General features: G+C 43.5%; 1 protein-coding gene across 15 annotated transcripts in view; it reads right to left on the reverse strand.

Annotated features, from left to right (window-relative positions):
• The window catches only part of NCKAP5 (NCK associated protein 5), a 1217724-nt gene that overhangs the window by 55515 nt on the left and 1134524 nt on the right, over positions 1-27685 (reverse strand). For 14 of the 15 annotated variants that reach the window (XM_086350084.1, XM_086350120.1, XM_086350141.1 and 11 more), the window contains 2 exons: positions 25167-25481; positions 20750-20886 (listed from right to left, as the gene is read on the reverse strand). In XM_086350084.1, coding sequence (XP_086206210.1) covers positions 20750-20886; positions 25167-25481 — 452 coding nt within the window. Of the gene's footprint in view, positions 1-17609; positions 17743-20749; positions 20887-25166; positions 25482-27685 lie in introns of all 15 variants that reach the window. The other variant, XM_086350101.1, reaches the window with a different exon arrangement.

Genomic DNA, 27685 nt, shown 5'->3' on the forward strand with positions numbered 1-27685 from the left:
ACATTTTATCAGAGAAAAAAAGGGAAAAGTATAATTTGACATAGTTGTAAATCCTGAAGTATTATCCAGGCTAAATACCATCTTCCTATGGAATCAAGGAATTAAACTCATTTTTCTTTCTGAATGCAGATCTTAAAGAGCTGTTTTAGCCCATAATTTCTTTCATCTTATGATCCAACTGGTATTATACTGAATAACATTTGTAATTTAACCACATTATGTGTGTGAACTTTGCACTCCAAAGAGACATTCTGTGGCACTGACATGATAATTTTTTTAAAAAAACTTTTTTTACTTTTGAGAAAGACACTGGGAAATTCTAAGATGCTGGTTCACTTTATGCTTTCCTCTGAAAACCCAACTGAGCTTTTATGAAGAGAATAGTTCATTTCAGCAGTAATGCTTTTCACTCATCTGACAAGCATTGACTAGGCGCCTCCTATGTGCCAGGTACTGTTCTAGGCACTGGAGATGCAACAATGAACAAAACAACACATGCAGTCCTTGTGCTGCTTAAATGTCCAGAAACACATGAGCACTGTTAATAATAAACATAGGCAAAGGTGTGTCCAGAAGGCGGACATGGGGACCCCCAGTCCCACTCTATGTTTTCCTTTTCTCTCTGAAAACCCTCCATTATGACATTTTAGGGACAAGAAAAGTGTCTGGGTTGAACCCCTTCCAGGCTTCTGTAACCCTTCCGTACCAGAGCTGTACGTCACTGAGCCTTTATTTGTAAATTAATTTATAACAATAACAATAGCCAGCATTAAAGGACATTTTTCCAAAAGGCATGCTGTATATACTGTCTCATTAAAATCTTGCATTTAAGCATTATTATTGTCATTTGATGGATGAGAAATTGAGGCTCAGAGAAGCTCAGTGATACCACATGCTATGGATATTAATTCAAGTTGTCCTGACTTCAAATCCTTCATGAATATTTCCCAGTATATCTGGCTGACCCATTCATTCATTCATGCATTCCTACAGGTATGCATTATTTTATCCACTATCTTAGCAAACCGTGAGTCAGATATCAAAGAGAACTTTGGATTTCATGGTTCTCCTGAGCGTATGCTGAGTGTAGTCTTTATCCACAATCCATCAAGATTCTCCAAGCTATTATTACTGTGTGACTCAAATGGCACACAGATCCTCCTGTCCTCCTCCCTCACCAGTGTATGGGATAGAAAATCTCAATTAAAATGTTTTAATAATTAGAATTCTTTCCAATGGAATAGCCTGATTTGTACAGTCATGAAGGAGACAATGAATAAGAATAGGATCAGTTCAGTTCAGTCAGTTCAGTCGCTCAGTCGTGTCCGACTCTTTTCGACCCCATGAATGGCAGCATGCCAGGCCTCCCTGTCCATCACTAACTCCCGGAGTTCACTCAAACTCACGTCCATCGAGTCAGTGATGCCATCCAGCCATCTCATCCTCTGTCGTCCCCTTCTCCTCCTGCCCCCAATCCCTCCCAGCATCAGAGTCTTTTCCAATGAGTCAACTTTTCACATGAGGTGGCCAAAGTACTGGAGTTTCAGCTTTAGCATCATTCTTTCCAAAGAAATCCCAGGGCTGATCTCCTACAGAATGGACTGGTTGGATCTCCTTGCAGTCCAAGGGACTCTCAAGAGTCTTCTCCAACACCACAGTTCAAAAGCATCAATTCTTCGGTGCTCAGCCTTCTTCACAGTCCAACTCTCACATCCATACATGACCACAGGAAAAACCATAGCCTTGACTAGATGGACCTTTGTTGGCAAAGTAATGTCTCTGCTTTTCAATATGCTGTCTAGGTTGGTCATAACTTTCCTTCCAAGGAGTAGGTGTCTTTTAATTTCATGGCTGCAGTCACCATCTGCAGTGATTTTGGAGCCCCCAAAACTAAAGTCTGACACTGTTTCCCCATCTATTTCCCATGAAGTGATGGGACCAGATGCCATGATCTTCGTTTTCTGAATTTTGAGCTTTAAGCCAACTTTTTCACTCTCTACTTTCACTTTCATCAAGAGGCTTTTTAGTTCCTCTTCACTTTCTGCCATAAGGGTGGTGTCATCTGCATATCTGAGGTTATTGATATTTCTCCTGGCAATCTTAATTCCAGCTTGTGCTTCTTCCAGTCGAGCGTTTCTCATGATGTACTCTGCATAGAAGTTAAATAAGCAGGGTGACAATATACAACCTTGACGTTCTCCTTTTCCTATTTGGAACCAGTCTGTTGTTATATATCCAGTTCTAACTGTTGCTTCCTGACCTGCATACAGATTTCTCAAGAGGCAGGTCAGGTGGTCTGGTATTCCCATCTCTTTCAGAATTTTCCACAGTTTATTGTGATCCACACACTCAAAGGCTTTGGCATAGTCAATAAAACAGAAATAGATGCTTTTCTGGAACTCTCTTGCTTTTTCCATGATCCAGTAGATGTTGGTAATTTGATCTCTGGTTCCCCTGCCTTTTCTAAAACCAGTTTGAACATCTGGAAGTTCATGGTTCATGTATTGCTGAAGCCTGGCTTGGAGAATTTTAAGCATTACTTTACTAGCATGTGAGATGAGTGCAATTGTGCAGTAGTTTGAGCATTCTTTGGCATTGCCTTTCTTTGGGATTGGAATAAAAACTGACCTTTTCCAGTCCTGTGGCCACTGCTGAGTTTTCCAAATTTGCTGGCATATTGAATGCAGCATTTTCACAGCATCATCTTTCAGGATTTGAAATAGCTCCACTGGAATTCCATCACCTCCACTAGCTTTGTTTGTAGAGATGCTTTCTAAGCCCCATTTGACTTCGCATTCCAGGATGTCTGGCTCTAAGGTCAGTGATCACACCATCATGATTATCTGGGTCGTGAAGATCTTTTTTGTACAGTTCTTTCGTGTATTCTTGCCATCTCTTCTTAATATCTTCTGCTTCTGTTAGGTCCATACCATTTCTGTCCTTTATCGAGCTCATCTTTGCATGAAATGTTCCCTTGGTATCTCTAATTTTCTTGAAGAGATATCTAGTCTTTTCCATTCTGTTGTTTTCCTCTATTTCTTTGCATTGATCACCGAGGAAGGCTTTCTTATCTCTTCTTGCTATTCTTTGGAACTCTGCATTCAGATGCTTATATCTTTCCTTTTCTCCTTTGCTTTTCGCTTCTCTTCTTTTCACAGCTATTTGTAAGGCCTCCCCAGACAACCATTTTGCTTTTTTGCATTTCTTTTTCATGGGGATGGTCTTGATCCCTGTCTCCTGTACAATGTCACGAACCTCATTCCATAGTTCATCAGGCACTCTATCTATCAGATCTAGGCCCTTAAATATATTTCTCACTTCCACTGTATAATCATAAGGGATTTGATTTAGGTCATACCTGAATGGTCTAGTGGTTTTCCCCACTTTCTTCAATTTAAGTCTGAATTTGACAATAAGGAGTTCATGATCTGAGCCACAGTCAGCTCCTGGTCTTGAATAGGATAAGGGGGATTAAATCTTTCTTCATTTATCAAATAAATATTCACTGAGTGCAAGAAATTCTCAGGCTATGGCACTAAACAAAAGTGAAATTCCTGGCCTCGGGGAGCTTACATTCCAGCGAGATAGAAGATGGGCAAGATAACATCTGAGTTCTCTTCTAACACTTTTGTACTCTAGATTATTACAAATGGAGAGTAAAAGCAGAAAGAGAGAGAGGCAAGTTTTCTGAATATTGTTTTTCAGCCAAGGCTGCAGGACAGATTCAAATTGAAAGGCAGATTCTGGGAACAGTAATAGCAAATCCAAGCCTGTTGATCACATGTGTTCTAGCTCACCTCTCAAACTCACTGGCACAGACAGATCACAACCACTGCAGGTTGGCATCACCTTTATATAAATTATTCTTATAAAACTATGTGATCTCTGTTATGCTGTACCTACAGGGAAGACTGACCGTCACTGCCCTGTTCGGACCCTCTCTTCATTCCCCAATTCCCTTACTAGGTCCAAGGAGAAATTTTCTTCCCCTTTACGCCAACTCAAAATCGATTATTCAAGACTGGCCCCAAAAGTCCCTTTCATGGAGATAGCATGACTACTTCTTGCCTTTTGCTGTAAATCCTTGTTAGTACTCAATCTCAGAGTCACAGACCATTCATACACCCAGCCCTTCAATAAGCGTTCAGTAAGCTCTTCTCATATGCCAGAGCTTCAGTGGAAAAGATCACAATTCCTGCTGTTAAGAAACAAGCAGGGAGGTAGACAGGCATAGTAGTGATTTGATGGTCATGGTGAAACAAGAGGATTGTGGAATCCCAGGAGAAGGATATAAGCCCAGATCTAGAGTTTTGACTTTGAGATGGTTCACTGCATTTGAAATGTGGAAAACAAGTCTTCATTTGACACAGGAAAATAAGATCTATGAAGAGTCCATGATATTAGGTTACTGAGAAGGCATTTTAAGTGGGACAAAGAGGCATGAGCAGGGGTGGGGTATCTGTAACCATACTTTAGGGAACTTACTTGTATGCTGCTGCTATTATTGTTAATGACTTTTAAAATTTCTAACTTCTTCTCTCTACTGTTACTACTAGACTGTGAATTCTGTGTGGGCAGGACCATGCCTCATGCTTCCTTTCCAATGCCCACAGCACTTAACTTAGAGATGAGTTCCCAACAAGCACGAGCAGAGTCCACCAAAAGCATGGCCAAAGGAGAGCCCAAATGGCCAAGGAGCCTTCTCACGCACACTTAACCTCCTCTCCTTGCACATATTCAGGCCTGTAATAGCCTCCCCAAATTAGTCACAACAGGACAGCGCACTCTATGATTCATCCAGGACACCCTTGGAAACAAAGGATGTTTCTTCACCTGGCTGTGGGTCGAAAGATTCTTTTTGCATTAATTAGGCCTGATGGTGAAATGACTGACACAGAATATGGGGTTGAAAGGATCAGGCTGGCCAACTGAATTATTGTACCAGAAGAAACTAAGATCTTTTCATTTTTCCTCAGTTACAAAATTGTCTCCTTCACAGCTGGTCATAAAAGAAACTGATTGATCTTCTCTTTTTTAAAGTATCTCTTTGATACAAAACTGACATAGGACAACTGGATAGTCAAAAAGAAAAGCTTGGATCCATATGTGAGGACAAAAATACACACTGTCTGGGTTACTATGAAAAAACATGATTTTTTAAAATTAATAAATTTGCAGTGTGCAAAGGCTTATCATAAAAGACTGATGGACTTGACCCTATGAAAGAAAATAAAATCTATTGCAAAGAACATCCAAAGTGATGTCACAGGGAAATGAAAAAACTGGGAATGTCATGGACAGTTTGTATCACAAACAAAGGAATAATCTCCCTAAATTTTACAAAGCTCTTAGAAGTGGTGTTGAAAAAGACCTACGTAACTCAAAAAAAAACTGGGCAAAGGTCACTCCCAGATGATTCACAGATTTAGAAATACAGATGACATTTAAGTAGATTTAAGCAGAAGTTCTCAGCCTTACTCTTCATAAGATAAATAAAATTCAAACCACACTGTTTTTCACTACATTTTTCCTATGGAAGACTGGCAGGGCACAGTAGTTTGACCTTAAATTTGATGGTGAGGCTTTGGGGGACCAGGCATGTTGATCACACGTGGAAGTGAAAACAGCCCAACTCCTCTAACAATGAATGCTTTTATACTATGACTCAAAAGTCTAAATCTGGAAATCCATTCCATAGAGGACTAGTTACATTAATTATGGTACAGCCATACAACATAGCTGTGAAAAAGAAGGAGGAAGACTTTTATGTACTGACATGGAGTGATCTCCAGTATATATTGTGAATTGAAGGAAAACAGAACAAGATGAAGCACAGTATACAGTTTGCTTCACTTTGTACACAAAGTATTTGTTTGCATTTCCTTGATTTGCACAGAGAAAGACTAGAAGGATGAACAAGAAAGCCATAAAGATGGTTAAAGATGGTTAAAGATGGTTACACGAGGCAAGGGGCACCGAAGTAGAGAAGTGGCTTCTGTGATCAAAACAATAAAATCAAATTTTGAAGAATGAGACCTGAGGAAAACTCTGAGAAGCTTTCCAAATACCCGAGACTGCTGGATCTTGAAGCCTGAAGCTTGATGTCAAGTCACTACAGTCTTTATTTACAGGCTGTAGTGATAGAACATCAGGCCTGGTTGGGGCAGGAGGATCCAGAAGATATCTAGCTCTAGATGGGCCAAATGAGGGGAAGGGAGATGCTTGCTCAGTATCACTAAGTAAGTTATGGTCCAAGAAGACACAGACATGCTTCTTCCAGTTGGCTAACTGAGTCCTTCTGCACATCTCAAAGATCCTGTGGGCACTGTGAACAATGTTAGCATAGCTTTGGGTCTTCCCTAAAAATACTGATCCTGTCACTTCTTTCTATGGAATCTTAATCAAATTTAGGAAGATACCTGGAGGTTTCTGGAGGGTGGAGGGGGTGTGGAGGGAACATTTCAGGATGAAAAGAGACAATAGCCCTGGATGGGCCAAACAAAAGGAAGGTTTTTAAAAATGTGAAAAGATGAAGGTGGAAGAGAACACTGTTTATGATTGCTTCTGTAGGGGTTCATAAACAGGTGAGTAAGCTGATCAGGGGGCGGCTGGGAGCCAACCATTAACCTTTTCTGCCTGCCCAAGACTGAGAGCCAGCTTGGCCAATACCATGAAAAGAATGCTGTCTCCTTTTCTAATTAAATTCCTTAAAGAGTATGCTGATTTATTCATTTATAATAAAATTCATGGTCTAATTAAAAATGGAACTTTTCCCCACCTGATCCAGCCTCACCATATTTCTTGGGTCCCATGTAATTGAACCTGGAAACAACGATCCTGAGTGATAGCTTGGGATATTGCTACTCATTGCGAAAATAAATAATAAAGGACAGAGGATGCAACTGGGCTTGTTTCAGGGAAGTTTAAATCAGTTCTTTCTTACTTAGGTTGAATTTTAACAACAGATAAAGAGACTATGATATTTCTTTTAATGAAACTGTATAACCCTGGCTAAGTTATGAGGGGGCTTTATAACCTTTCTGAGGCTGTAGCCTAACATTATTTCAGCCCACAGTTTGCAAGGTCCATGTGCTCTCCTCCCCTTTTCTGATAACCGCAACCTTAAATTCTAGGAATTGTTCTCTCCCTCAATATATTTAACACAATTCCACTCATGTTTATTTAGCACTCTGTAGGTTGGAAGCCTTGTGACATCTATTGTCAAATCTGAACTATTCCATGAGAAGAAGGCAAGGTGGACATTGGATAGCAGATGAACAAAGGCTCAGAAAAGTTAATGTTACTGGTTCAGGGCCACAAAGTGTACTCATTAGAACACCAGTGTCCTAACTCTCACTTACAGGCATGTCCCACACATCTCGCCAAATGGCCCATGGCTCTTGGTTTCTAAATTCTAAAAAGTTCACAGAGAACAACCAGTTGTATGATTTGCTGAATGATACTCGACATTTTCCTGGAAAAATTCCTAGTTGCTTGTTAGGAAGGGAACCCTATTTTTTCCCTGAGCTCATCTGCTTGGTTGTATAATACAAGATATGTTTCTAGGGTTTTGGCTGGTTGAGGAGGGGTGAGTGGGGTGGGAGAACATGAGAAATGGTGTCTGTCATTTTTCTTCAAGTCTGAGAACAAAATACTCTAAATAATTAGAATGCATGTGTCTTTTTTCTCCCCACATCTCAGAGATTTGCACATCACATTCTCCTTTTTCAAACTTTAATAATTACCTCTAGAAAGATTTTCCCTGAATACCGAGCCCTTTCTTTTCCCCACAGACCCCATTTCTTCAACAGAGCTCCTTCTACTGACCCAGCATTTTTATTCCTGAGATTTATGTTAATCTTCCTAGTCTTAACCATTCTGTGGAAAGTTCTGGCAAGGGGCCCTTTTCAAATATCACTGTGTGCTTTTTAGCCAAGCATGAAACTCTGAGGTCCCCCAGGAACTCCAAACACCTGTTGAAGATGTTTTTTTTCTTCTTTTAACATCTAATTGCAATTTACCTACTTTATGAAAGCAGCCTGAGGATTAACTGTCCTCGGGTAACTTTCAAGTCTGTAAAGGATTTCCGCCTCCTCAGGGCACATGTTCTCTGAGAGACAGAAATGAAATACTAATAAGAGACTTAATGGGTATTAGCCTTAAACAATCTGTGCTCTGTGTTAGCACTTCAGATGGTTGCAGTGTCCCTGACACTCAGACAGAAGCATGGAACAGGCTCCACAGGCCAGCGTGAGAGGCCCAGACAGGAGCACGAATGTCCCTTCTGAAGCCCCTTGGAGAGGGCATACATCTTGACCCCCAGTCAGGCAGCTGGGCCAGGCCTGAGGCAAATGCATGGAGGCAGGGGGATTTCTCTGCTGTTATAGTTTGGTGCAAGTATTTGACAGCTTGTGCCTCCCAGCGAACATTTCCGATACCTAGGGGTTAATTTTGTTAGGCTGCTTCTCGGCCCTGCTGACATCTTGTGCTTGACAAGGCTTTGTTATTAGGGGCTGCCCTGTGCCTTATAGGAGTTTTAGCAGCATCCACGCGCTCCATGCACCAGACGGCAAGCCTCTCCCCACCTGCGAGTTGTGACAGCCCACAGTGTCTCCAGACATTGCCAAATGTCCCCTGGGTGTCACAATCACCCCGTTTGAGAGCTACGGGGCTAGACGACCCAGTATCAACAGTGGGGGTATTCCTTGGATTCTGTGTAAGCTCTACACAAAAGTCATCCCAGGCACTCTTCGGGGGCTGCAGGGTGGCAAGAGGCCTTGGAGGTTTACCACACTCCACTTCCTTCTGCTCCCCCTGCATGAGACTGAGGGCATGCACACATTTCCACACATGAAATGGCATCCAATTCATGGCTTATTTATTTAGATCCATTGCCCAGCTTTCTTTCAGTCCTGGCAGCGAAAGATTGCTATTTTGCTCAGCATTCTGTATCATTTGCTCCCCTCACCTATTCCACAACAAGCAGGGAGTTGCTGTGCACTTTGAAATTCTACTCTGCAAGCTCCTGTTTAAATGTTTGGGGCTGTAATGGGCAGTGCTGGGGGGCGCTGCGATAATGGTGGTGGGGGGAGGGGAGAACATCCATCACAGAGTGACAAACTCTGGGGGGTTGGTATCTCTTCCCTCCAAAATGTCTCATTAGGGTCCCCAGACTTGGTCTCCATCTCCTCTGTATCCCGCAGTCCAATTTAATTGAGCGACGGCTTTGCCACGGCACACTGCTCTTTCGACAGGAGGGTAAACTCATTCTGTCCATCGTGACATTTGCTTTCTTAAGGGCCTCACAATATGCAGCTTTAATAATTAAATGCAAGTCACATCGCAGCCTCCCTTTTCAAGCCTGAGGACACAGTGGGTTCTTTCTGATGGTTAGCTTCTGACCACGTGGTTTTTAGAAGCTAGTGGGGTTTTTTGTTTTGTTTTGTTATTGTGCATGACACTTTTCTCCACTTAAAAAAAAACAAAACAAACCAGCAGACTGCAAACCCAGTCGTAACAGCTGAAAGAGCCGTGGTGGACAAATAGTGACAGAGAGAAATCTGAGACCCTGGTTCTGGCAAGGGTCTAAGAACAGCCTGCTTGACAGGGTCAGGAGTTTCCATTTGTCATCCAGGAAAGCTTAATGCTAGGACACAAGTCCCTCGTGTTTTATTGCATGTGTTCATTCCCCTAGAGTCAGGGTGGGTTTGTCAAATGTAAAGCTAATCTTTAAAATGATCTAAATAAGACAGAAGATCCAGGAAGGACTAAAGATAGCTCTTACCTGTGGTGTCCTAGCTCTTACCTGTGGTGTCCATTTCAAACAAAAGATTTCTCCTGGGGGAACTTAGAATGATTATAATGAGTTTGGATTTAGTTTAACCCAATGCTGATTTTGCACATTACAATGATTTGTCATCTTTAAGTCATGTGCCAGATGAATGCTTTAAAATAGATGCAACTTTGCATGAATTCTCTACTATATAGCAAAATCTGATTGCTCTATTAATAGCCAAAGTCCTTGGCCTTGGCAAGACAGGGTGGCAGCGTCTTTAAAATTCATCATCTCTGCATAATTAGTTGTGAATCTCAAAATATTCAAGCTGAGGAATTAACCAGGAACTGGAGCCATTATCCTTCAGCGTCTCTTTTAATATTGGTCCACAGTCATCATGTCCTTGTGTTTTTCTAATTACTGCAAAACCAACTGTTTTTAATACAACTGCACTGACTCTTTGTAATTTGTTGAAGGGCTCGATTAGGGGAACATCATTGGGGGTTGTGGGACCATGATTCTGAAGCTTTGCTCAGTGGACCTGATTTGTGTATTTGAGATTGTGGGGCCTGAGGTGGGAGGGAGAGCTCATGAAAGTAAGTTCAGGACTCTGTGATCTGTAGACCCTAGTGGGAAGTCAATTTGTGAAAAATTAAAAGGAAATGAAATTCTGGTTCTTCACCCTGAGGAGCCAATAGCATGGCCTTAGGCAGCAGAACACAACTGTTTAGGGTTCTTGACCAGCTCCTATCTCAGCTGATGTTTTGTATCTGTAGGTCTGATTAGAAGCACTGAGGGATCAGGGCTGTGTCACTAACCTGTCCTCAATCCCCAGTGTCCAGCACTGGCCTGGATACAGATTAAGAGCTGAATAAACCAGATGAACTCGTTTCAACTCTCTTCTTTGCTTCTATTCTTTCTGTCAATACTGTTCATCCACTAACTAATGCAACGTGGAGATTTTCACAGAACAAATATCCCAAGATTGAAGGTTCTCAACCATTACATGTCTCTTTCAGGTCTCAAGGGTATGGTGCAGTTTCTTCAGGAAGAGGGGACTCTCTGTGACAGTAACTCCCACACTGGGGCATAGATTATGAAAATCAAGCCAGGGGACATGCAACCATTTAAAAGAAACAAAACAAAACAGAGGAGTCTGATATGCCTCCAACAGTCCCCATGAAGAATCATCATGGAAGAGGAAGCTAAAGTACATCTACACCTTTGAGAAAAATTGGAAAAATGGATTCACCGATTTCTCTAGCATAACCGTCCAGAGAAGGAGAAATGTTCTTATTGAATTTCCTTCTGTAGGTAGCTGCTCTGAGTCATTCTTTCTCTGGTACAAAGAAAGGCCCAAATGGATGATGGATGTTGCATGAAGAGCAACAAGGCCTTAACCAGTCCTGTGCTGCATTTTAATTCAATACTCAGGAAGCTGTTTAACATTTATTCAGCACTTACGTTGTACCAGGCCCTGTGCTAAGTGCAGAACATGAATAAGAAGCAATCTCGGCACTAATGAGACACCTGAATATGCAAAGAAATAATATAATCTCAAGGGGCAAGGGACACAAATAAATATAGAGTAGGGCAGGAGAACAGACAAGTATGAGTAACTTGGGCATGGCTGATGGAGGAGCAATGGGAAGACTTGCTGGAGGAGGTAAAGTCTGAACTCTCAATCTTAAAGACACAGTAGGAGTTACATAAAGGTTAGAATAGAAGGGTGTTGGAGTAACAGCCATTCCAGGAGGCAAGACCACTAGAGCAAAAGCATGGAAGCCCCCAAGGGCATCATGTGTTCAGGACAGAACAAGCATTTCGATGATGCCTAGAGTGCTGAAGAATTGATGCTTTCAAACTGTGGTGCTGGAGAAGACTCCTGAGAGTCCCGTGGACAGCAAGGAGATCAAACCAGTCAATACTAGAGGAAATCAACCCTGAATATTCATTAGAAGGACTGACACTGAAGCTCCAATACTTTGGCTACCTGATGCAAAAAGCCGATTCATTGGAAAAGACTCAGATAATGGGAAAGATTGAGGGCAGGAGGAGAAGAGGGTGACAGAGGATGAGATGGTTGGATGGCATCACTGACTCAATGGACATGAATTTGAGCAAACTCAGGGAGATAGTGAAGGACGCCTGGCGTGCTGCAGTCCATGGGGACAAAAAGAGTTGAACACAACTTAGTGACTGAACAACAAAAACAAAGTTTAAGACAGGAAATGGAGAAAGACGAAGTCAGAAAGGCAAGGTCAAAGTGGGCTTTGTGAATCTTGCAAGTGGAGGACACTGGATTTTGTCTGTGAATAAGAAAGATTTTAAGCTAAGGAAGAATATGATGGGATTTTATGCTTTGTGGCAGCATGAATGGGACAGGCAGGGAGTTGAGCGGGGAGGGGCGCAAGGAGGCAGTGGGCGTATTGACCAAATGAAGGCACTACTGGGGCGGCAGCAGACAGGCTAGAGAATGGGTAGGTTTGAGGAGCAGCTCAGCAAGAAGCCAGCAGAACCTTCAGACTGCCAGGAGGTGGAGGCAAGAGAAGGAAGAGTCTAGGAAAACTTCCAGCTTCATAGTTTGTACTAAAAGAATGGTGAGACCATCAGCTAAGATAGGATTTTTACCCTTGAGATACCTGGCAGGGTAGGTAATGGTGGTGGGCAGCCAGATGGATGAATCCAACGCTCAGTGGAGGGGTCTTAGAGAAATTGCTGTTTCAGGTGTGAGATCCAGAGTGTTCAGCCAGGTGTGAGACTCCTCCTCGCTCCTCCTCACAGAGACTGAGCTTCACTGCTGCAACTCTGCTGGGCTGTCCCTATTTCGCATTCTGGCCCTGGTCTGCTCTCTGTCCTTCATCTTCCCACCTCTGTCCCTGGCTCCTTCCTGCCTTCTCCCAGGTCCCACCTGCAGGAAGGGGGTAGGAGTGTTTGTTATGCCCAACATGGCAATTTAGAACAGATAGCTCCATGGAAACAAAGCCACAAACTTACTTTGCCTACTCCCTCACCCGCTGCGCCACCTACCCAGCTCCTAAATCCTGCTTCTGCTGCTGCCTCTCTACTAACAACTTGGGCTTTCTACACATATTTCAAAGTCATGCTATAGAAACCAACTTTGAAAGTAAAGATGTGTACTTACTTGAGTCCTTTAGGAGCCCATAGGCAGCGTTTTAGAAAGTAGGACTCTTTTGCATAAGAAGTAGAGGCCACTGAGTGCCCATTTTCTAGAAGCCTTGGAGGACAGATTGCCACTGGCAGGTACCCTCCTCTACCTGAGGGATATTTCAGTGGGCCAGGGAGAGACGGTGTGTTTGAGAAAGGCCAACTCTCTGGGACAACTTCTACTAAGGCTTTAAGATATGGAAAATTTCATCCTGTGGGTTGGGAATCTCTATTACAAACTTGTTACTGAAAGAGTGAACCAGCTCGTCGGGGAGGAGTGGGGGAAGGGTAATCTCGTCTTGAAGACAAAGGAGATAATGGCAAGACAAAATTGTGTCTCCAAAGGGAAGAAAATCTCTACCACCTACGTAAGGCATGCACTCCTTTCTGTGTTTTTCTCTTGTTTCAATCTTCTTATCAACTTTGCCAACACCCAAAAAGTTACTGGTGCTGCAGCAACCCTAAACGCCCCTTTCCAGGCTTGCAGGAAGCCAGCACACACCCAGAGCCACACCAGCTGTCTGGACACATTTTCTGATTCTGGCAGCACTGACATTAGCCGCAGCTGGGGGTGGCTGGATCAGTCAGGGTGGACAGATGACAGAGCTCTGGCAACAAGTCCCATTTTACAGACAGAAGGCAGATGCCTGGCGAGAGGGACTGATCTTTGTGCTGGTTGTGCTGCTTCCAGGGTTACTCTGCATCTTATTCCCAAGAAGCACCAATGGGCCCAGCGGCTATAGCGATAGAGTGAAAGAAACCTCTCAAATAGGGATTTGTTCTGGTTGGAGGAAAGAGGATGAGCACTATGAGGATAGAGAGAAAAAAACCGAGGCTGAGACTCGCTTCATTTTGCAGTGAAGTAGAAAAAAAGAAAAAAGAAAAAAAGTTAAAGGAGCAAGTTCTCTGTCCACCAAGGTCCATAGCCATCACCTAATGTGTATTCTGTATTGCTTTGCACACCTCATTTAAACAAGCTAGGTTAAAACTCTGGACCCTAAAGTGATTTCTTTCATACTCAGGTATGTCATCCTCATTCAGAATCAATTTGTCTTAATCTTTCTTCCTTTTTGGAGATGTTTTCAAACTGCCTTTAGACCATCCCTCCCCCACCCCCACTTCCTACCCCCAGAACCCCACTGTCAGAGGAAGAGACAGGTCTCAATATGAAGCCTGTGTCCTTTTTAGCAAGTAGCATATTGAACCATGGTATTCTTCCTTGACACATTCTCTCCACTCAGCTTTAGGAATGCCACACACTCCTCCTCTTTGCTCACTGCTGGCTCCTGCCCAGTCTCCTTTGTTGGTTTTTCCTCTTCTCCTCTCTGGCCCCCTCCTGATCTCAGCGGGACCCAGGACCTTAGATTCTGTTGGCACACTGACATCCAATTACCTCTACAGACCAGACTTGACCTGCCCAACTCCAGACTCACACAGCCCACCACCACCTATCTGAGACCTGCGACCTGGGACCCTTTGCTGCAGCGCTGAAATGCTTCACCTGGACATACCTCTCCTCGGGCAACAAAGTACAGAGAAACTATAAAGGACTAAAAATAACTGCATGTGTATGCAGTTAGGGACAGATTCCAGAACATAAGCTAGAGACCAAAAAACCTCACTGCCACTTACGAAGGGCCTGGAGCAAAAGCAGGGTACTGTGCATGCCTCCTGCACACAACACAATCTAAGAGGTGGGCAAGCCACCCAAGCCATCCCTCTGGCTCAACTCCCGGACACACCTCTACCCTCACCCCATGTAAGGATCAAGCTTGCCTCCTTCCTTGGGGAGTGAGCAAGGGAGCCTGGGATTTGTTCTCACTCCCCACTACTGCAGCAGGAACCCTAACAAAGCCTTGCATGAATATCTTATCTGACCTTTGATCAATTTCTGTTGATGAAGGAGGCCAAGAATCTTGGTGGGCAACATACTCACATCTCTGCTTGCTTGATGGGCACCTTGAACTTAGCATCAACTACCGATCAGCTTCCTCAAGCCGCAACCTCAGTCTTCTCATTACGGTGGGCAGAGGGCTGTCCTTTCTAGGACCCCAACCTGGGAGCCACCCTCGACCCTGCTTCTTCTTTCACTCCACCTCCAATCTATCAATCACTCGTGTTGTATTTTTAATTAGAACTGGAATGAGACTATTGTCACTCCTTGTGTTGTACAGTGTCCCAAATCTGGCTATTAATATTTAAAGTTAATTAAAATAAAAACAAAATAGAGGAAAATGGAACTCTTAGAGAAACTATGGCAAAAAATTAAATAAAAAAATCCAGTTCTATTCTCACACTAGTCACACTGCAAGAACTCCTGAGTCTTGTGTGGGTAATGGCCATGGTACTAGACAGAGCTGATACAGAACATGCTCATCACTACAGACAGTCCCATTACTAGCCCGTGTTGCCCACTCCTTCATGGGGACCACCTTGGTCTCAGCCACTAACACATGTTGCTTGGATAAGTATAATGGCCTTCTAGTCGACCTGGCTTCTTCAGTCTTCTCAAAATAGCAGTCAGAGTGGTCCTTGGAAAGCATCTCAGATCATGCCACTGCTCTGTTCAGACTGCCCAAAGGCCCCCATGGATGGCTCTCAGGGGAGAAGCAAAGTCCTCAGAAAGGTGAGCAAGGCCTTACAAGAGCTCTGACCCCTTCTCCATTCATCTGACCTCATCTCCTAGTTTTCCAACATCCTCCTTCTGCCATAGCATCAAGGTGTCTGCACTGATTGTTCCCGGGCTGAGAATGTGCTTCCCCAAGATGTCTTCCAGGCTCACTCTCTCCTCCTCCACATCTCTGCTCAAATACCACCTTCTCCGTGAGCCTTGGGCTTCGCTGGTAGCTCAGATGGTAAAGAATCTGCCTGAGATGCAGGAGACCGGGGTTCAATCCCAGGGTCAGGAAGATCCCCTGGAGAAGGAAATGGCAACCCATTCAAGTACTCTTGCCTGGAGAATCCCATGGACAGAGGAGCCTGGAGGGCTACAGTCCATGGGGTTGCAAAGAGTCAGACATGACAGAGTAATTAACACAACAACAGTGAGCCTTGTTCAGACTGCTCTATTGAAATTTTAACATCTGAGCCCCCTCTTCCCGCTCGGGTCCCACCAACCACCACTCCTGAGCAGTCCTGTTCTTCCATATCCTATCCTGCTTTACTTGTCTCTTCCATATCTCCTTTCAACAAAAGATATTCATTTACTAGTTTATTCCAACCAGGAGATGCAAGATACACAGGTTTGATCCCTGGGTCAGGAAGATCCCCTGGAGTAGGAAATGGCAACTCACTCTACTATTCTTGCTTGGAAAATTCCATGGATACAAGAACCTGGCAGGTTATAGTCTATGGGGTGGCAAAGAGTCGGACACAACTTAGCAATTAAACACCACCAACAAATATCTATCTTTTACTGCCTGGCAGAGATCTTTGTTCATTCCTTCACTGCCAGAAAGCTGGCCCAGAGGAGCCCTTTAATAAGTATTTGTTCAATAAATGTAGGAAATTAGAGCCAGGAAGAACAGTTAAGGGTCAGCGAGGTGAGGTTATTCACTGTGGATCCATGTTAAGCGCAAGGGAGGAGCTAGACTAGCAGTTGGCCTGGCCTTCAGCATCTTCATGGAGAAGGACCCTTGACAATTAATTCCCCTTCCCCTTAACTGTTACAACAAAGGGACACTGACAGACCCCTGAGAGCTAAAACGCCAGGGGCATTAGCCACTTTCCTTTTGGTAAGTCTTTGCAGGATCCACCCATTGGTCCTGCCTCTCTGGTGATTTGTAGGATGCAAGGAACAAAAAGGAGGCTCAGGTTAATGACTATTCTCACATGCCCATCTTACCCTACATGTCACAAATGCCAAGACAAATGGAAAACTGGTAACACACACACAATTACTAGGTAATTTCTTTTTTTCAAAAGTAACATACCAGACTTGTTTTAAAAAGGACAGTCATGGTTACAACAGATAATTGCCAAATTAGTATTTGATAAAAGTTGATTAGTATGGAAAGAATGATTCTCCATTGATTCATTAAAGTATTTCTGATAATCCACAGTGGATCAGGAGAAAAGCAGATCCTGGATCACACTCTATATTAGGGCTCATCTGTCCTCTTGTATCTGTAAGGAAATGCCATCTGACTATATATATTTTTAAATGCCTCAGGATGAAGGCTTTTCTAGTACAAATTCTCTTTCAAATAAAAATAATGTGAGGGAGTTTGAGCCTAGTAAACAGACCTGCTCATAATGGGTAACAGGTCCAGAGTTACAGAGCATGATATGAGCAGAGAGCCTGGAACACCCCATCCATAGCTCATGGGGTGATTTAACTTGCCAAAGTGTGTAATTAAGAACAAAGTTATCTTTATAGCCATCCCTTCATTACGAAGATAACTCCATTGGAGACTTTTTGGGAGACGCCAGATTTGGAAATAAAATCCTTTCAGACTGCACTGCAATGTCATTAAGATAATACCAGAAAACAAATTGATGCGCGTAGACAATGTTCCGTAAGTACCAGGAAATTAGATCTCAGGAGAGACGTGGAACTAAGATATAAGATCTAAGTGAGGTCGAAACAGAGCCTGGTGAAAGGCATGATCGAAGGGTACCCAAGAGAGAGGCTCCCTGAATTTCCTGGGGACCCGGTGGGTGTTACCTGGGGTGGTGCTCTTCATTGCTTTCACTAACTTGCCCCTTCCAGCTCCAAAACCATTATTTCCATAGTCCGGGTCACTGTCACTATCACTGCTACCGCTGGCAGAGTATGCACACATTCTGGGTGCCTTGTCCTAAATGAGTAATATGAGACTGTTAAGATGATTCATGCAAGTCAAAATGGATAGTGCATCCCGCGAGGATGTTCACATCTGGCTGTTGGTCTGTGCACAGAATTCTATCCCCATTACCCCACCCTCACTGCCTGGTCCGTTGATCTGTCTCACGTGGAACTGGTGCCTTATATTAGGTTATCAGAGCTGCAGAAATGGGAATGTGCTGATGAAGCCATATGCTGCCACTGTCCAGGTACGGGACAGTCCCCACAGTTACCCCCTCTGCATTTGGTACACTACTTTATGGCATCTTATTTTTCTCAAGTGCCCATTAGAGCTGCTGTCCCAAGCCTAATGGCTTATTTATCTAGCTGATCTTACCACTAGCTTTCAAGTATCAGAGAGTATGACGGTAATCAACCTTGGGAACAAAAGAATACATGTTTGCCTAATTCATAATTTTATTCCAGGCCCTGAAAGACTAAAAAGCCTTTAGGAAAGTACACAATTGCTGGCTCTATAGGGTTATATGTAATCACTGAATCTACTAACAGTTCACAGGTCAAGGGAATCAGTCTCCTCTCCTGCTCACATGAACGTACGACATGACCCATGAGGATGTCACAGGTATGGCAATAAAGTCAAGTTCAGGAACTGTTGAGGTTGTTCAAACTGTATAGATGGTTTTTCACACTGTGCACATAAGCAGAATACTGGTATCTAAGACCTCAACCCCTTTGTGTAGAATCAAGAGCATTTGGGGCTTTCTTTTACATTTGCAGACTGTCCTCTTAGGACCGATTATTCTACACCCACCCCAGGTAGTTTATGCACAGAAGTTAAATCTGTTTGGGAGGGTGCCATTTGGTCAGAAATGATAAAAACGTATTTTAGAATGTAAGCTCCTTTATCTAGGGTTATGAATCCAAGCAATTATTCCTTTATTCCTTAATTCATTTAATTATTCATCCACCCATTCCAAAGATTCTGTGCTAAGCATCACAGTACCTACTCTAGGCTAAGTGGTATCCTAGGTTCTGGGGGTACAGAGCTCAATCCAGGAGATATCAGTCGTCTAGCAAGGATGACATTTATGAAGGATGATAGGTCTACAGCAGTGGTTCCAAGGGAGGCTTGTGTCTAGAGTTCTGGCAGGAAGCTGGGTATGATGAAATGCATTTTCATCCCTCTATTCAAGACATGAATGGAGCCAACCACTGTACTTGGAACTAGAAATATAAAGCTCACCCATACTTTACACTTTCCCTCCCTAGCAGTCAATGAAGCAGAGTTATGAGTTCCAAGCCCCAGTGATGACTCTTAGAAGACCATGCAGGATTTCCAATGGACTGAGCTGGTGAAGGATGATGAGGAAGGAACCCCAGAGAGGTGTGTGTGTGTTGGGGATATGAATATTCACAGAGGCTCCTTCCTGCCAGCACTGAATGACACCCCCTCTTTTTTTGTTTTTGTTTTATTACTTTCTTGGAATTGCTTGAATCCTTTGCTACTATCACTACCTATTGTTTCTGAACTGTTTCCCCTCCAAGTCTGGGTGTCTTTTAAAGTTTTATAAAATTTTTAGTTCCACAAAGCAAGCACAGAGTCCTTAAAGCATTGCTTCTCAAAGTGTGCTCTGTGAACCAGCAGCATCAGCATCACCTGGGAATTTATTAGCAGTGTTTGAATCTCACCCCATCTATACCAAACTGGACTCTGGGTGCAGGCAGCAGGATACACATCACATGTAGCCCTCCACATGATTCTGATGTCTGCTCACATGTGGCAGCTACTGCTTTAGAGGAAACTGAGAAAAGCCTATCATTTCTGTGTCTGATTAAGGCATGACAAAACACACTTGTTTACTCCTTTGCCTTTCAGACCCCTGTTCTGAGTGCTGGACATGGAATTCAGAGGGCTGAGTTCTAATCTTAGTGCCATAGTAACTTTCCTTTGGACCCTGACCGCAGTCCAGCATCTCTGGAGCTGGTGGCCTCTGCTGCACATTGAGGCTATGGGCCCAGGGGATCATTTCCCCTACTTGTCCAGGTTCTCATTTACATGCTGAGGTGTTAAAGGTTGAAAGAAGGCTCCACCACACTGGCTATGTGGGATCTCTGATGTGGGCTAATCTGGTATTTGCTCATCATGGTTGGGTAGAAACCTTAGTAGAAATAGTAATGGGGCCTCCTAATGCCAGGAGTGGGAGAGCTGAGGTGGCAGAAGCAGGAAGGGTCAAGGAAGGGCGAGGAAGCTCTGGTGATTGACTCTTATGTCCTTCCACCCACTCTTCTCACTGTGTGCGGGCACCACCAAAGACCCCAGAGTGGGCCAGCCCAAGGACAAGGTGAGAAATCATGTACAAGCTGAATATGGCCCAGGTAATGAGTTGGAAGAGGTAAGCGGGAGGGTGCTAAGGAGGAAATACCATGTAGCTCCTGGAGAAGACCCGAGTCCCTGAGCCCTGAGCTCCTCCCCAGGTCCAATCACATGCCAGGAAGCCTGTGTGTGTGCCATCTCAGGGAGGATGAAGGACGAAGGACTGTGAAAATGACAGGGATTGAAGAAACACAAGTCTCACTGACCCCAACAAGTCATTTGACCACTCCAGGCCTCAGTTTCTTAATCCCTAAAGGGAATATAATCACGCCTGCTTTACCTGTCTCATAGGTGCAAGGTAAAGTTAATGTAACTGATAAGATAATGAAAAAATAATCATGAACTCATTCTAAGTGGTGCTGTTATGGTTTGGGAGAGTGAATGACAGTCCCACAGTATCTCATCAGGGCAGAGAATCCTTACCTTGAGAGTCAGGGTGCAGATGGGCAGAAACAGTTGAGTTACAAGAACACAGTGTTATCAGTGTAATTCAGGAAAAAAGGAGAGCCGTGGGCCTTGGTCATTCTTCACTGAACCACAACAAATTTGATTTAACATTAACTCTACCACAGAAGTGGTTAAGGAGGTCATTCTTCCCACTCAGGCCCAGCAGATGGAGGGTGCCCTCCTGGCGATCTCTCCTTACCTGGGTCTCTGCAGCAGCGTCATCACCCTCCCAGGCTGGAAGTGGCTTGCTCGCCATTGTGTTTTCGACATATTGGAATGATGAACAATTTTGAGACCTTGGCTCGGCTTCACTCTTCATTTGGGAATTGATTTTTCCTAAAAGAGGAAATGCATATGAAATCACAATCAGCTTCCTTCAACTCTTCACAAGTTTAGGGAGGAGGGGAGGACATGTAGAAATAATCAACAAGGTCCAAACACGGCAGAAGCTTGGTTTGCCAACATTCCATCCCCTGCAAGTCTTGCTAACAGAAACGTCTGCATAATTACATGCATCGTTAGAGGACGTTCAGTCTTGGAGACCCAAAGGCAAACTGCCCTCGGACCACTTTTCCACAAGATGTTGACAGACTTTCCATGTTAGAAAGCATTTAGTGGGCAAACTGCTTGGGAAAGACTGATCATTCTCCAGGTAGTGTTATATTAATACATCAAATAGCAAATAGATTTCTTCTTATAGGAAAAAAAAAAAAGGATTTTTTTAAACTGGAGGATAATTGTTTCATATAGTGTGTTGGTTTCTGCCATACATCAATATGAATCAGCCACAGGCATACGTATGTCCCCTCCTTCCTGAATCCCCTTCCCATCTCCTGCCCCATCCTATCCCTTGAGGTTGTCACAGAGCACTGGGTTGAGCCCCCTGTGTCACACAGCAAAGTCCCACTTGCTATCTATTTTACATATGGTAATATACATGTTTCCACACTATTTTCACAGTTCGTCCCACCCTTTCCTTCCTCCATTGTGTGCACAAGTCTGTTCTCTACGTATGCATCTCCACTGCTGTCTTGCAAATGGGTTCATTGGTATCAACTTTCTAGATTCCATATGCATGTGTTAATATACAATGAACAAACGGGTTTCATTTTTGGAGAATATCTCGGAGTCTTCATTGTGCTAATGGGGACAGTCATGATTTCCAAAGGGAGGATTTGAATTTGCAGCTTTTCCCAAACACGGTTGATTAGGGAGCCCTGATTGGTCCCATTACTTCATGGGAAATAGATGGGGAAACAGTGGAAACAGTGTCAGATTTTATTTTTTTGGGCTCCAAAATCACTGCAGATGGTGACTGCAGCCATGAAATTAAAAGACACTTGCTCCTTGGAAGGAAAGTTATGACCAACCTAGACAGCATATTCAAAAGCAGAGACATTACTTTGCTGACAAAGGTCTGTCTAGTCAAGGCTATGGTTTTTCCAGTGGTCATGTATGGATGTGAGAGTTGGACTGTGAAGAACGCTGAGCGCCAAAGAATTGATTCTTTTGAACTGTGGTGTTGGAGAAGACTCTTGAGAGTCCCTTGGACTGCAAGGAGATCCAACCAGTCCATTCTGAAGGAGATCAGCCCTGGGATTTCTTTGGAAGGAATGATGCTAAAGCTGAAACTCCAGTACTTTGGCCGCCTCATGCGAAGAGTTGACTCACTGGAAAAGACTCTGATCCTGGGAGGGATTGGGGGCAGGAGGAGAAGGGGACGACAAGAGGATGAGATGGCTGGATGGCATCACCGACTCAATGGACGTGGGTTTAAGTGAACTCCAGGAGTTGGTGATGGACAGGGAGGCCTGGGGTGCTGCAATTCATGGGGTTGAAAAGAGTTGGACCTGACTGAGTGACTCAACTGAACTGAACTAAACTGATTTTCCTAGCAACCTGATGAAGATCATTTTGAAATAGGTGGTTTGGGAAACTGCACTGCTGCTGCTGCTAAGTCACTTCAGTCATGTCCGACTCTGTGTGACCCCATAGATGGCAGCCCACCAGGCTCCGCCATCTCCCTGGGATTCTCCAGGCAAGAACACTGAGGTGGGTTGCCATTTCCTTCTCCAATGCATGAAAGTGAAACATGAAAGTGAAGTTGCTCAGTCATGTCCGACTCTTAGCGACCCCATGGACCGCAGTCTACCAGGCTCCTCCGTCCATGGGATTTTCCAGGCAAGAGTACTGGAGTGGGGTGCCATTGCCTTCTCTGGGAAACTGCACAGAGGCCCTTAAAGGTCTCGCTGGGCAGTACTGTGCAAGCTCACATGTGCATACGCCTTCAGAGCTTTTGTAACACTTCAGATTCTGATCCTGATTCGGTGGTCTGGAGTGGGGTCTGAGAACTGGTATTTCTGACAAGCTCCCAGGGGTTGCTGCTGGCCCAGGGATTACATTTTAAGTAGCCAAGGTGCAATTAGCAGAGAACGATTAAAGTTCCTCCATAACCCATAATAGTGGACTAACCTGCACAGTGTAGCTCTTCCTCATGTCAGAATGGAGAATTAGTGTTATTATTGCTCCAGCCTCAATGATTATCAATAGGACATGCTGTGAGAGCCTCTCAGTAGCATTCTGCTTGTGAGCAGAAGCAAAGTAATTGTATTTTCATCAGCAATGGGAGATCTGTACAGTTACTTCCATTTTTGATATGGGGATAAGAAAATAACCAATTCCAATGCATATTTTAACCAGAAGTGACTGCGTGAAACTACCTTCCTTTTGTTCCATCTAGTTTTCTGTTCTTTAATTTTTAAGACGAGTAACCAATGGTCACAGAAGAGAAGTCTTGGAAAGCAGGCCTTGCCTCTGACGCATGGTGACAACAACCTAAGGTGGGCAGGAAGTTTCAGGATGCACAGCACAAAAATGTCCTGCGTCGTGTTGACCTTACTCTCTACCATATACCACTTTTTTTGTTTTATAACTCTTCATGACGATTTAATTAAGACACACACCTTAGAAAACTGGAGCACTGAATATTAGCAGCAAGATCAGAACAATCTCCTTCCTATTCTCTTCCTATGAAGCAATTCAAGGCTTGCAGTTTCTATTCAATTTGTTATAATGACAGTGTTTAATCATGGAGTCTGCTCGGCAGCCAGTTGCTGAATTGAGGTCACACATGTGGCTAGTCAGGCATGGAGCACATAATCTATAACTACGATTTCGCCCCTGAATCTCTGGAGGCTGTGTCATTAATTAACAATGCATTTACTTCAAAAATAATATGCATTCGGGCCTTTTAAAATGTAGCCTTGGCTTGAGATGAGCAGAAGTTTGTGATGAAACACTCACAGCAGTTAGTGTTACTGTGTGGAGGAAGAACTCAGCCATGGAAATACCCAATCACACTGATTCAAAGATGTTTAATGAAAAGTCTTCATTTCTAATTTCTCAGAAGCCCCTGGTATAATCTCTACTTGTGGCTGCTTTCTCATCATTAAATCATAAATGAAAGCCTTCAGAATTCTAGCTCATATGTTTATGCACATCATAAATGCAACATGGGCCATACAAGTTACAAATTATTTAGTGTCATCCTGAACTGTAATAAATATTTTCAATCCTGAGTGAACATTGAAAAAACTTTGACCCTTAGCCTGGTCCTGTCTTTAATCATGAAAGCCTGTTTCAACTGACTGTAGCGAAGGATAGTTCTTCTCAGGCGGAAGGCTCCCACCATTCCACTGTCATTAATGCACAATCTACTGCTAATATATCAAACTACATTTTTTATAGTTCAACATATAAATACATTTGAACAGGATAGGAATATGTCAGAAGATGTATGTTTCTGGTTAGAGGGCAAACAACATTTCAGCTAAATTTATGTCTTGGGCCTAGATTGGTCTATACTCAAAGTTAAGATTTAAAAGATAAAATCTGAAGTGTGTGTCATGTAGGTGTCTCTGTATCCGTTTATATGTCCATTTACCTGTGCTTACCAGCTGGTTTCCTTTATGTGTGTATGGGCATGTGCATGTTAAGTCACTTCAGTTTGTGTCTGACTCTTTGCAACCCCATAGACTGCGGCCCCTCAGGCTCCTCTGTCCATGGGATTCTCCGGGCAAGAATACTGGAGTGGGTTGCCATGCCTTCCTCCAGGGGATCTTCCCAACCCAGGGATCAAATCTAGGTCTCCCACATTAGCAGGTGGGTTCTTTGCCACTAGGGCAACCTAGGCTCCTTGAATAATACTAAGTGATGATGTTCAGTACTTACTTTTGTAACTTTTGGGGGCTCAGACAGTAAAGAGTTTGCTTGCAGTGCAGGAGACCTGGGTTCAATCCCTGTGTTGGGAAGATCCCCTGGAGAAGGCAATGGCAACCCACTCTGTATTCTTGCCTAGAGAATCCCATGGATGGAAGAGCCTGGCAGGCTACAGTCCATGGGGTCGCAAAGAGTCAGTCACAAATGAGTGCCTTCACTTCACTTTGTAACTTTTCGGTTGAGGACATAAAGGGATTTCATGCATACACACTTCCACTGGGCAGAGGCCATTGACTGATCTGGTGGGAACCTTTTCTGGTGCTTGTTTTCCATTTTTGTGAGCAAGTACATGACTTTGATGAGAAAACAATCTCATCTGAAAGGTAAGGGCACTGTACCTGAGGAGGCTGGTTTGGGGAGGAGACTCTGAAGAGGTCGCGTCCCTCTGGCAGTCATGATGGGGTCGGATGTGGAGTGAACAATGGCATTGTCTGCAGAGCCCTGGCTATCTGCAGAGGAAGGCACTTCTCTTTCAAGGGTCTGGGCTCTGATGGAAGAGGCTGCACAAAGGGCCGGTTGGAGAGACAGGATGGGGTCAGTGTCCTCAGGGGAGTCTGCTTGGCGTATGTATCGTCCCGCTGCACGAGTTCCTGAGTCTGGGAGTGGGAAGGTTCCAATCCCACTGTCCAGGGTCCTCATCTGGCAGTTTGTTTCTAGACAGAGTAACATAGTGAGGGTTAGAGATGGCTCACATCAAAGGAGAAAAGGATCACGAGTATTTGGATCTGGTCTGGAGGAAAGGGGATATCTAGAAGGAAGAAGCACTATTAAGTTTGTAGTAAGTTTCTAATGAGTGGCATGAAACAGACATTTATTAGAACACAGACATATTCTCATAACATAATACGAAGTTACAAGGCTGGTCATTATTGACAGCAAGAGTCATGTGTATGTACAATGTGCATGGTTGCCTAGAGTTGTAAAAGAAAAAGAACAGTCATTAGAGGCCAAAAATTATTTTTGCTCACTCTTCTTTCAATTGAGAACCATATGACTTCAATCAATTGGGTGACATTTATTAACTGAAATAAGAAGACTAATAAGCACACATAACAAACTGAAGTGATGTCCTAACAAAGGAGATTGTGCATCTTTTATCATGAATTATCATCCATCCAGTAGTTCACTAAGTCTCTGGCCTCTCAATTTGACTGTGAGGACAAGTAATTCACACAGTACAAGGGCATCCCCCCAAATACCTCACTTATCATGTGGGCTTCCTTTGACTCCACTGCCATCCAGGGTCTTACTGAGGTTACAGGGCCACTTTCTGTCTTTCCATCTACCTTTCTCAATGGCCAAAACTCATCAGTGCCCTTCGGAGTTCTTGTTTTCAGGGATCCCACTATTCGCCAAAACAAACCAAGCTGATTTCACCATATGTGTGACATATTCTGCTGGTTACGTCTCAACTTTAAAACATTTTTTATCCAAGAAAAAATATAATATCTGAAAAAAGTTATTACATAGTTAATTCCCGAAATGAGGTGTAGTTTATCTAAGCTAATGAGATAGCTTCCAAGATTTGCCTGTGACCCAAAAGTCTCCTATTCACATTACAATCTTAGAATGAAACATCCTTAGTATAATTTATATTACCATCCTAGTCTAGGACTGGGGAATAGACACATCTTAGCACTGTGTTAGGCATGGTGAGGAATGTAATAGTATATATCATGGTCTTTGTACCAAGAGGCTCAACAACTAACATTTCAGTGGTGCTTGGAGTCTGGTTTCTGCTAATAACTAACTGTGTGAACTTGCCACAGAAGATCCTTAACCCCTCAAGGTCTCAAGTTCCTTATGAGTTGCTGTGAGAATAAAAATACGTGCACTGTGGAATTTCTTAAATTTAGCACACCATTAATGGCTGAGTGAAGGAAATAATGAATGATGACATAGACAATATGCTGCTGCTGCTGCTAAGTCACTTCAGTCGTGTTCGACTCTGTGTGACCCCACAGACGGCAGCCTACCAGGCTCCGCTGTCCTTGGGATTCTCCAGGCAAGAACACTAGAGTGGGTTGCCATTTCCTTCTCCAATGCATGGAAGTGAAAAGTGAAAGGGAAGTCGCTCAATCATGTCCGACTCTTTGCAACCCCATGGACTGCAGCCTTCCAGGCTCCTCCGTCAATGGGATTTTCCAGGCAAGAGTACTGGAGTGGGGTGCCATCGCCTTCTCCGACAATATGCTAGGGATATTTATTAGATTTCAGTAGATATGATAGGTATATAGTTATCTTTGAGGATTTTTCTTACAAATCTCACTGAATGTACAGCAATTAGTATCTGAAGAGCAGATCTGCCTATTCCCCCACTCTCCCCCTCGAAACCTCTTTGCTCTGAGTAATAGAATTCTGGAAATTTCTGGATACTAAGGTGAAAACAAAGGCGGGTGGAGATGGGTACAGAGCTGACTTTTATAGGTTCTATTAGGTTTAGTGCTTGGTTTTAGAAGCTCTTAGGAAAATGGAGTCCCCATCAAAAGAGAGGATTCAGTCTCCAAAGTGAAAGTTAGGAAGGTGCAGATACCCGTTCTCCAGTATGGTGCCATTTAGCCATCTCACATGCCATCTGATCTCAAGAGACTCGTCATGGACTTCAGGAGGCCTGAATCACACAGCTATAGTCTGAGATCTTTCCTAGAACCACAAGGTCCATTCATTTCAGGGCCTCCACCCGGTCAGCTTTCTTCTCACTCAGCTTCCCATATTGTTCATTATCTTCTCTGCTCATTTTCTCCTCAATTAAGCAAACTCAATTGCTACAAGAGAGACTTTTAGAAAAATACTCAGCTGTTTGCATGGGAATGCACAGCCAGAAAAGAAAGATCTTCTTATTCAAAATTTGGTGTCC

Source organism: Bos grunniens, chromosome 2 (genome assembly GCF_055505025.1).
Source record: "Bos grunniens cultivar Pamir isolate PY7600 chromosome 2, Bosgru_T2T1.0, whole genome shotgun sequence".
NCBI classification, from domain to species: domain Eukaryota; kingdom Metazoa; phylum Chordata; class Mammalia; order Artiodactyla; family Bovidae; genus Bos; species Bos grunniens.